General features: G+C 35.2%; 1 protein-coding gene across 1 annotated transcript in view; it reads right to left on the reverse strand.

Moving 5' to 3' along the window:
* Window positions 1-12,217, reverse strand: part of LOC103607438 (vacuolar protein sorting-associated protein 8 homolog) — a gene marked incomplete at its 3' end in the record, with an annotated part of 93,216 nt that overhangs the window by 52,236 nt on the left and 28,763 nt on the right. Inside the window, exons 8-11 of the mRNA XM_008591947.1 lie at window positions 10,612-10,683; window positions 6,490-6,609; window positions 5,387-5,443; window positions 1,800-1,882 (exon numbers count right to left, since the gene is read on the reverse strand). Coding sequence (XP_008590169.1) covers window positions 1,800-1,882; window positions 5,387-5,443; window positions 6,490-6,609; window positions 10,612-10,683 — 332 coding nt within the window. The remainder of the gene's footprint in view (window positions 1-1,799; window positions 1,883-5,386; window positions 5,444-6,489; window positions 6,610-10,611; window positions 10,684-12,217) is intronic.

Here is a 12,217-nt window from a genome sequence, read left to right on the forward strand (position 1 = left end):
ACTTAAATGTAAAACCCAAAACTATGATACTACTAGATGAAAACATAGGGGAAATGCTTCATGACATGGGGCCAGGCAAGAATTTTTTTAAATAAAACTTCAAAAGCACAGGCTACAAAAGCAACAACAGACCAACAGGATGATATCAAACTAAAAAGCTTTTTTACACAGCAAAGGAAATTATTAACATAGTGAAGAGACAATCTACAGAATGGGAAAAAATATTTGCAACTACACATCTGACAAAGGACTAATATCCAGAACATATAAGGAACTTAAACAACTCAACAGCAAAAAAAAAAATTAATCTGATTAAAAAATGGACAAAAGAGGGCCGACCCTGTGCCTCACTCGGGAGAGTACAGTGCTGGGAGCACAGCGGCGCTGGGAGCGCCAAGGCCGTGGGTTCGGATCCTATATAGGGATGGCCGGTGCACTCACTGGCTGAGCGTGGTGTAGGCGACACCAAGCCAAGGGTCACGATCCCCTTACTGGTCACAAAAAAAAATTTTTTTTTTTTTAAATGGACAAAAGACCTTAATAAACATTTCTCAAAAGAGGTTAATTGTTTTTCATGAAAAAAAATGCTCAACATCTCTAATCATCAGGAAAATGCAAATCAAAACCACAATCAGATATTAAATGGACAAAAGACCTTAATAAACATTTCTCAAAAGAGGTTAATTGTTTTTCATGAAAAAAAAATGCTCAACATCTCTAATCATCAGGAAAATGCAAATCAAAACCACAATCAGATATCACCTCACATCTGTCTGAATGGCTATTATCAAAAAGACAAAAGATAGCAGCATTGGTGAGGAGGTAGAAAAAAAGAAACACTTGTACACTGTTGGTGGGGGTATAAACTAGTACAGCCATTATGGAAAACAGTATGGAAGTCCTCCAACATATAAAAATTGAACTACCATATATTCTGGCAATCCCACTACTGGGAAATGAAGGGAAATGGAATCAGTATGTTGAAGAGATATCCGCACTCCCATGCTTTTTCCAGCACTATTTACAATAAACAAGATAGGGAATCAACTTAAGTGTTCAACAACAGATGAATGGATAAAGAAAATGTGGTATATATACATAATGAAATACTATTCAGCCATAAAAAATGAGTTAAATCTTGTCATTTGCAGCAACAGGGATGGGCCTGGAGGATATTATATTAAGTGAAATAATCCAGGCACAAAAAAATACTAGATGATCTCACTCACAGTGGAATCTAAAAACAAAAAACATAAAACACGTTATTATAGAGGCAGAGTGTAGAACAGTGGTTACCAGAAACTGAGAAGAGAAGGAGAGGTGAGAAGGGAGAATGGGATGAGGTTAGTCATAATAACCATTAGACAGGAGCAATAAGTTCTGGTATTCTATTGCACAGTACAGTGACTATGGTTAACACTAAAGTACCATATATTACAAAATAACTATAAGAGAGGCTTTGAGTGTTCTCACCACAAAGAAGTGACAAAAGCATGAGGTGATGAGCACACTAACTACCCTGACTCAATCATTATACAACACATACAAGGGTTCTACAAAAAGTTCGTGGAAAAATAGAATTGAAAGATAATACGAATCTTTCTGAAGTACCCTCATATATGTGTGTATCAAAACTTCAAATTGTACACCATAAAAATGTAGAAGTACAATGTTCCAATTAAAAAAAATACATAAAACTGTTGAAAAGCAGCAATGCATCAATAAGCTGGGCTTCAAGTTAGAGGAATATAATTTAATAATTCTATGGAGAACTGATATATAGCTTCAAAACAACTTACAATTCAGCTTTTTCTGCCATACGGATGAGCCGACTCTCTTCAAATTGAACTATGCCTCCAGCCTGTAGCAATTCTAAAAGGACCTAAATATTTAAAATAAATGAGTACAAACACTTTGGAATTTATTTCTATTTACTACCTCTTTAATAGTCCATTCAGCCATGCAGACCATTACTAATATATTTTTCCTTTTTTATTCTTACTTAATGATATTTTGGCTTGTTTTCACATATGAGTATGCAAGGGTAGTTAGACCACCATTATGATGTTGATCATATTGTGTTTAAGTCTTATAAAAAGATAAATGGCTCTGCTTTTGAAACATGTAAGGAATGCCACAGTGTTTGCAAATAAAGCCATGTTAGAATTCTGAACTGACCCTCCACTAAGCTAAAAATGTCTGTATACATCGTTTCAAGAACTGAATTTTTGTCTGGCACTTTTATGTCTTATAGTTCCTTATAAAATCTATTGTCCACAGGTAGTATCCATGTTTACATGTTAATTTTTAAAAATTAAACACTGGGGTTTTTCATAGCAGCACTATTCAAAATAGCCAAAAGGTAGGAACAATACAAATGTTCTTTAACAGATGAACGAATAAACAAAATGTGGTATATACATACAATGAAATATTATTCAGACTTAAGAGACAAAACTCTGACATGTGCTATAACATGGATGAACCTTAAAGACACTATGTTAAGTGAAATAAGTCGAACACAAAAGGACAAATAGTGTATGACTGCATTTATATGAGGTACCTACTAGAGTAGTCAAATTCATTGAGACAGAAAGTAGAATGGTTATTGTCAGGGACTGGGGGAGGGGAGAATTGGGAGTTATTGTTCAATGGGTATGGCAATTCAGGTTGAGAAGATGAGAAAGTTCTGGAGATGGATGAGGATGATGACTGCACAATAATGTGAATGCCACTGAGCTGTATGTGCACTGAAAAATGGTTTTATGTTAAGTGCACTTTACCTCAATAAAAAACATTACCTCAATAAAAAAAAAAATTGGGACTCGTATAATTAATTTTTACTGCACTAAGTAGCTGAATAAAAAAGGTAACTAGGATATTGAGCTGGATTCATCAATATTTTTAAATTAACTTTAAAAAACATAATGAAGTCATTACATAGTCATTAAAACAATACATGAATGCTCTCTCCTGCATTTAAACTCAGGATCCAGAGAAACACAAACCTTCTCAGAATTCCAGGAAACTATTCAACAAGGTATTTTTTACACAGTAAATTGATTATTTCTAAGTTAAAAAAAGAAAAGAATAACTAAAAGCTATTGAAACCATACATTTCAGACCCAAATTTAATCCGTTTGAGCACTATAATGTACTGTTATATAGAATAAATATGGAATGAATCCCATCTGTTGTAAGCCTCAATTTGGAATAATGTAATAAAAATGCCATTGCTGGAGCCAGTCATATCAACTCACCAAAGCTGACTGTTAAATTTTCAGGAATTTTGCAATCCTGTTTTTAAACGCAGCCATTATTAAAATTAAATTATATAAATTTACAACTAAATAAATTTTTTTAAAAGATAAATTAATATTCAAAATTCACTACTTCTTAATTATCTTACTATATTTTACTATTATATATGCTCTTGAGGTCACTAACATTTACTGTAATTGTATTTGTATGGTGGAAATATTAGAAAAGGGTGTGCTTCTTTGTATCTCTTCCCAACTCCACATTCAGTGACATCACATTGGTATGTTAAATCAGCCATGCTAGGAATACTTACACCGTGGAAATTGGCAAATGCTATAAATCAGAAAAATGCTATAAAAATGTTACATTTTTAAAGGGTTGTAAAACAAAAAATAGTATGAGACAGAGACCACAGGTGGCCCACAAAGCCTAAAATATTTATTCTTTGGCTTTTTTTGGAGAAAGTTTGCCAATCCCTGGTTAAGAAAGTAATGTATAAAACACTGATAAGGCAATTAAACTTAAGTGTGTATGTCTATAGTCATTACATTGTGAAGAGTACAAATATTGAGGAATTATTTTTCCAGTATTCCAAAACTGAGATCTTATTCAATAAAGAAGTCACTTCAGTGATGTATGAGTGAAGTTCTGACAGGTTTTCATTGTACTTTTGTCTTATTATTTACATACCTGAAACTATCGACCATCATTTATATCAGAACTATACCTGGGGAGCTAGTTGTTAAACACTTATCAGCATACTACTGGGAAATATTCAAAAATACTGCATAAACAAATTTTGATATACAAAAAATGATGCAGAGTGTTGGATTAAAAGAAAAGAAACTGGGTTCTAATCTTGTTACTTTGTGCAACTTACTTCAGTTTTCTATATGTCTAAAATGAGAAGGGGGGAAAAACTAGATAATCTCAAAGGGGGTGCTCAGTAGTATCATATTAATATATCATGATTACTTTTCAAGGTTTGGCTTTTACATTTAGATTTGATTTTTCTTTCTGTTTAATTTGTTTATTTGTATTAAAAGTTTTTATCATTTTATATAGAAATACTATGCATTCCATGATCCACACTTATGCCAATAGAAAAACAGGGACAAAATGCTCCACATTACTATTTGTATTCAATGTAATTTAAGAAATAACCAAAATTTTAGCAGGTGTTCTCTTTCCTAAAAATAGTGTGCAGCAGTCACTGAGCCATAGCTGTGTGGGGAAAGGGCTCACAGTTGCTATAGAATGGTCTTTATCTAAGTCTCAACTTCCCAGCTATGCACTATTACCATAAAAAATCAGCAGAGCTCACAAAGTACTTAATTTCTGCAATTTACTTACCTGACAAAGCCTGGCTATCAATTTTAAATGGGGTGACTCTCTTATTGCTCACAATTTCAATGGGTAAGCTTTTAAAGAATCCTAATCCTAGAAGAAACCCTCAAGAAAGGGAAGATAAATATAAAGATGTAATCAAACAGTTACCATCTCACAATGATTAGTGGAAGGACAGATGGATTCTAGTCTCCAGAACGGTCAGTCCTAATGCAGTGGGGCTTTAGGGTACTCCCGAAAGTTGAAGGTGCCAGTGCTCAGAATCCTGCAGACTTTCTGGTTCAGAGTCACAGCAGTCACCACATTAATGACACTGATGGAATGCAGGGTATAACAGGTGCTAAACATTGCTACATAATGGAGAAGATGAAGTATTCTCTTTGATGTCATGCTGTGATGCAAGACAGGTCCAGTCTACTTAGGAATTTAGTTTGACATAAACTCCTTATACATGTACTTCTAATAACCACCTGCAGTATTTTCTGGTTGCCACTGTCTTTGGCTTAGTATTAGGGTTTGGCACAAGTCATTTCCCTCCCATATTTAGTGAGGTCTAATATCTACAACAGAAGAGTTCTTTCTGGCTTATTCTGTCTTCTTTCCTGTTTTGTAGCAAAGAGTTCTAGTAGTTCATACCTGCTGTCTTTCAGAGTGTCGAGAGTCATCATCAGGACTACAGAGGAATTCAAGGACCTGATCAAAGAAACAATATTTTTTACTTGATACCAGCAATGAAAACATCCTTTCAATACCACCAATTCATTCACATAGTTCATACCTGCTGTCTTTCAGAGTGTCGAGAGTCATCATCAGGACTACAGAGGAATTCAAGGACCTGATCAAAGAAAAAATATTTTTTACTTGATACCAGCAATGAAAACATCCTTTCAATACCACCAATTCATTCACATTTAGCCATAACAAATACCACAGGTATATGGTAACTTCCCAACTACTTGGCCTAGTGCATGAAACATCAGGCTCAGGTATGCTAAAAATTTATACACACATTTCTTTACTGTTTAGAAACATAACTAGAAGGCAGTATCACCTATATACCTTAACTTTAAGTTCCCTGATACCATGGACCAAGCAAAGAATGGACTTAGAAGTCAGGCCCCTTGAATTTGAATCCTAACCTTATTAACACTTAATAATAACACTTAATGCTAATCATAACACTTACTGTATGACCTTGGATGGGTTACTTAACCTCTCCAGGCATTAGTTTCCTCATCTCTAAAATGGGAATAATTATACCTATTTCACAGCTGTTGGGAAGATTGAGTTAACATATACATATAGAGCTTTGGAAAAATGCCTGGCATTATGAAGTGCTCAGTAAAGGCTAGTCATTATGAGCTTCTTTCTCCAGAAAAAAAAGTATTTTCTTTGCTACCTATGGATAGACGGAAGATATTTAACTGGGATTAGGAGATACCTTCGGAGTCAAAGTCATTTGTAAGTAAATCCAGATTTACCAAAAGTAATCTCTTCACCAGATTGTCATCATAGTGTTACTACCACTGAGATGGGGTGATTCTTAAACTGGAAAATTCTTGAGCAAAGAATTCTAAGCAATTCACAGCAACAGAATAATTGAGAGAACGGAATCCCTATAAACTAATCTCCACAAACAACACTCCCATGATACCAGGATACTAGGCAAAGTTATACTACCCAGAATGCATCATGAAAACACACACACACACACACACACACACACACACCAATTTAGATCCCAAACCTAAACAAGTCCCTCCTTTATAAGACACTTATCCAACAATCTATCATATTAAGCATCAGTGTAATCCAGTGAATTTTCTATGAACAATAAACAAAGGAAAAACAACTCTAGTTCTCATTGTTGAAGACACTTACCTGATCAAAAAGTGTTCTGTTTACAAACAAGGTATTGTCAGGCTTTGCAAGCTGCCGAGCAAGGAACGTAAAAAGACACCCTACTTGCGAGGGAGTAAAATCTGAATTCTCTACCATAACCTGATGGGCAAAAGAGACCATTTATTAAATAATCCATCTGGTTTGATGCAAAAAAATATACAATTAGAAGGAAGGGTCAGCCTCATCACTGAAGACTCATGAAAACATTCTTTTATTGACTGTGCAACAATTATGTTCAATACCATTTAGAGAAGGAGCACAACTACTTGCATACTCTCAAAGGAAAACATTTTAGTGATTTTTGGCATATTTCTAACACAACTTGGATGAGAACTGAATTGATAGAGGTGGATATAGGATTTCAAAGAAATATTAATCACGTTTTCTTCTGGATTCTTAGAGAATTCTACGAAAATTAAATTCTAATTAAATTTAAATAATCCTACTAAAAATCTGGCCATCAACAAGGGAAGAGAGAGCTGCTTTGGAGTTTAAAAGTAAGATAACCTGAGAGTGAAGGTACCCCAGAAAAGAAGTCAGCTATTATATGCATCAATGAAGTAAATGGCTTCTGCCTTGTCTACAAGCAGTTCCTTTGAATAGATGGTTTTGCATAATAGATTTTTTACAGTCACACATGGTTATGAAATCATAGTTATTCCCTCTACTTTAACTCAGCTCTCATCTCCTGAGTACCACACTGTGTAAGATGCTATGGTTGGTGCCTTTAAGGGAATTACGAACTGGAAAGGAAGGAGAAACAGGTAAACAAAACTTAAATAAAATGCAGTGCTATTTTAAAGGCACAAATGATTAGGAAAGTGTAGTGGACAAAATTTACTTCAACTGGTTAAAGAGGGAATTTGAAAAAAAAAATTAGAAAAATAGCTTTAAAGCTAAGCTTTAAAGCCCATGCAGAACATCTGACAGTGGGGAATGCCAGCGGAGAGGTAAACCAGGCAGAGAGAAGAGCAAGCAAAAGCATGGACACAAGAAAATACGACTCTGTTAGGGGGAAACCATAAGTTTCATTTGAATGCAGCAGCATGCATGAGGACAAAGGAAAAATCAGATTGGAAGAGAAGATCAGGCCTCAAATGTCATCCTAAGAAATCTAGAATTTATCCCATAGAAAACTGGGGAGCTACTAAAGGTATTAGGAGAGTTGATCATTATCAACCATGAGATCAACAGAAGGAAGAATTAGAAGGCAGGGAGACCAAGATGCAAACAACTGCTGGGGTCTAAGAGGTTCTAAACTAGGGCAGTGATAATGAAAGCAGAAGGAGGGACATATGCAAAAGACACTGCAGAGAGATAGGAGGCATTCAGCACACACAATAATGTCCATTTGCCTGCTCTCTGGTCATTGCCTATAATCCTACTCTCACTGGCACTCCCTCAAAAGTACACTCTAACAAATCAGCACAACTCTGTCATCAGAAATGAGAAAAACGGGGCTGGCCCATGGCTCACTTGGAAGAGTGTGGTGCTGATAACACCAAGGCCACGGGTTCAGATCCCCATATAGGGATGGCCGATTAGCTCACTTGGGAGAGTGTGGTGCTGTCAACATCAAGTCAAGGGTTAAGATCCCCTTACCAGTCATCTTTCAAAAAAAAAAAAGAAAAGAAATGAGAAAAACAATCTAGAAAGTTCATTCTTCACTGACCCAAGGTACATATTATCAAGAAAACATACAAGAGTGGCAATTCATCAACAGAAATAGTGAAGTACTTTATGGAGTTTACTGTCTTCATTTGGATCATTCTTCCAACTTAATATAGGCTTAAATTCAAATTCCAACTTAATCAACTTACAAAAATTTCTTAAACATCTACTAGGTTCCAGGCATTGTGCCGGACATGTTCTGGGTATGTTAAAACAATGACCAAAATATTAATAATAACAACCACAATAGTAATAATAATACTCCCTCCTCCTCCTCCTCCTCACAGTCTCTACCTTCAGGAAGCTCAAGTCCAGATAGAAAAATATATAAACAATTACAATACAGTGTGCTAAGTGTAGCATAAAGTGTGTGAACACAGAGCACGGCAACTAATCAACCTAGAAGTGTGGGAGAGGATTCAAAAAGTTTCTCATGTATGATATTTGTCTTGGAAAATGATTAGGAATTTGCCAGTCAGTAAAAGGGAAGAAAAAGTCATGACGCGCTAAAAGAAAACTCATGCAAAGAACACAAACCATGAAGACAACACAAAAAGTTTAGTGATTTCCAATAATTTAAGGTGGTTGAGGAGTACATAATACAGGTGTGTTGGGGGTGAGGAGGAGGGTGGAAGAGGGGAGCAGTTATAGAGAAGTAGACAGAGACGAGAAAATATGGAAGGATCTTGGATGTTATGTTAAACAGTTAAGATATTATGGCAGATATTACTACTTAAGTTCCAACATCTATATTTCCCTCCTAACTTAGAAACAGAACTCATTTTTAGTTAAGCATGTGGTTAGCAAGAATACATATTACATTTCTGAGTCCCTCTTAGCAGCTAAGGTGCCATATATCTTAAGTTCTGGGCAATATGATGCAAGCAGAATTGCAGTACACAACTTCCAAAAAAATTTCCTTAAAGAAAGGAAACACTTTCTTCTTTATCTTTCTGCATTCAGGCTGACTAGAATGCAGAGGTGATGGCTAGAATCTAAGCAGCCATCTTGGACCAAAGAAACCACATACTAAATGTAAAGCTAAGATAAAAGGAATCTGCATCTCTGATTAAGTTTATAAAGCCACTCTACTAGATCAGGTTACCTACCTCCAGACTTATCTGAGAAAAATAAATTCCCATCACAATTAAACTATTGTTCTTTTGAGTTTTCTCTCACTGTCAGCAGAACTTAATTCCAACTGATCCAATAGGGAATCATAGAAGAATATTAGAGGACAGGCAAGATCACAAATGAAAGGAGGACAAGATTAAAATAGGGAGACCATTTAGGAAGGTATTTTGGAAATCTAGGTAAAAATTCTCCATATTATTAACTTGGATCAAACTGGCATTGGGCCGGCCCGGTGGCGCACTGGATAGTGCGCCGCTTGGGAAGCGCGGCTGGCGCTCCCGTCCGAGGGTTCGGATCCCACATACAGACCGGCTCCCGCTCACTGGCTGAGCGAGGCGCGGGAGCAACACCGAGGTTTGCAATCCCGTTGCCGGTCCCCGGTCCGGTACGGGGGCAACACTGAGGGTTGCGATCCGTTGCCGGACACGGAAAAAAGACAAAAGACAAAAAAAAAAAACAAAAAAAAAAAACCTGGCATTATATGAGAGCTTAGAATCCTTTTCTCATATTCTCATATTACTGCCTATCTTACAAATTATTTAAATAGCTCAAATGAGATAATGTACATAAGCGTGCTTTGAAAATTATAAATTATTAAACTATTATAAATGCAATACATGGATATTATGCACAACTAGAAAACATTTTAATTATGGTGTCTTGCCCAAAATAATCTAAAAGTCATTAAAAGTAAGAAATCTCCATTTTATAGTCAAATGAACAGAGTGAAACTCTAAGCTTTCAACTGTAAGAGGAAACTGGCCTGCTTGAAGTTTCGCAGATGAAAGGAAAATAACCTGTCTCTCTGCATTCATTCATTAGCAACAGCATGAATCTCAAGATAACTGTTTCCTGAATCTGGTTAGATTTAGACTGGGATGTTCATCTCTGCGCCATGGTAAAATACAGCACTACTTAGCAATGAAGTGATGTTGGTATGAGACAGAAGATACTTCTTCACATTAATTATTTTCTCAAAGCACTCTTAAACGTTAGTCTCTATTATCACACATAATCATACTAAGATAGCAATTTTCACAATATACATTTCTCAATTCACATTTCTCAAAAGCAGTACCTTTTATCCTCATATCCAGTCTAAAGCTGAGATACATTTTGTAAAAAATGAATGATGATTATTTCATTCAGTTCTTGAGGACAAAGACACCATTTTCAAAATTTTAAGATATGATTGCAACATATCACTTCACTGAACAAGATTATTTTAGAACCTGCTATAAAACAATTTAATTACCTTAATTTAAATATAAAGACATGTATTCTTTGAATACTTACTTTCAACAAAATATCCACAATTCGCTGTTGATATTCCACAGCTTGCTTGTCATTTTTGAAATCTTCAAAAGTCTAAAAGGGAGAAAGAAATTTTATAAAGTAATTATTATTTGAAAATTTTGGAAGGAAATAAGTTACTAAATTCTTGTTAACAAAATCCAAGTGAATTCCCAAATAACATACACTCCTCACTAGGTTTTTTCTTATACACCTTTAATGATAAGTTACTTTTAGTGAGTCAAGTAAAAAGGCATACCATTTAATAATGCATGGTATTCTGAGAGTTTAAAAAATCAATCAGAAGTATAAAAATACAGTGGTTATCACACAACCAAAACATGGCTTGAGGAAGAAAGTAATTCAAAGTCTATAGAAAAATGAGAAAATGAGAAAGAACACTAATGGCAAGAGGCAAATAGGGAGCAAAGGTTTGGGAACAGAAGGATGAAATGCCACTGAATGATGCTCAGCAATCATTCAGTCTATGTAATTTGGAAATAAATGAAATTCAGTTTATTAACTGTAATGAAAAATAATTTTCATGATTTCCAAATTAAGAAAAAATGATGTTCAGAAATAGGCTTTTTAAAAAATTATGATAAAAGTGTTGAAATGTTAAAATTCTTAAGCCTGCTAACAAGGTATCCTATTCTCAAAACATTGCTAAGTACAGCATTTTTTATTTTAGGTTCCTTCTCAAGTAGAGCCAGTGTATTCTGAATATAACATGCATCACAGTAAATGACACACCAGATTCTGTTTGGCAATATATAATAACAGCATGTCACAAAAATACCTAGTACATACAGGATGCATATATGAAGGAATTGAAATTATGTCCACTATCCAAAAATTGAAATAAAAATATTTACTAAATAATAAGAATGATAAGACTTGAAGATCTCTCCTATGGTTTTCACTTAGTGCATTTGGTTCTGAGAAATGTTTAAATTGACATAGCAATAATTTACTGCTCTTTTCTTAAAACAAGAAAATGACTTACATATTAGCCCAACAGATTAAAAAAAAAATGGGGGGGGGTGTGAATTTCACAGCCATGAACTTTCAAGACTACATCATAGTTCTATCTATTCAAACCAGAATATTTGCTGTTCTTTAAATGAGCCCTGAATTTCCCCAACTTCGCTGAAGAACCTTTGCTCATGCTGTTCTCTTATTAGCATGTTTTCCCTTCTTTCTCCTATCTGGCAGGTGCTTAACAAATGACTGTTGAATTGCTTAGTTAATTATTTACAGAGAAAAATAAAATATTTTAAACTTTTTTTCCAACTAGTCTGCTTTGCTGCTAGTTAGTTGGGAAATGCTGACATGAGTTACCAAGTAGATTGTAGGAACTCTTAATCTGGAAGGTTCAAATAGAAGACATTTTGATGTCAAATATGGGTGGGTTAAATATGATCCTGCCTGAAGACAGGAAGATAGACTAGAACATCTCTCAGTTCTATCTTCTGGTTTATGAGAACAACACACACACACACACACACCTACCTGCCTTATGAGAACAACACACACACACACACACACACACACACACACACACACACACACACACACACACACACACACACACACACACACACACACC

This window comes from Galeopterus variegatus, unplaced genomic scaffold (assembly GCF_000696425.1).
Source record: "Galeopterus variegatus unplaced genomic scaffold, G_variegatus-3.0.2 Scaffold7423, whole genome shotgun sequence".
NCBI classification, from domain to species: domain Eukaryota; kingdom Metazoa; phylum Chordata; class Mammalia; order Dermoptera; family Cynocephalidae; genus Galeopterus; species Galeopterus variegatus.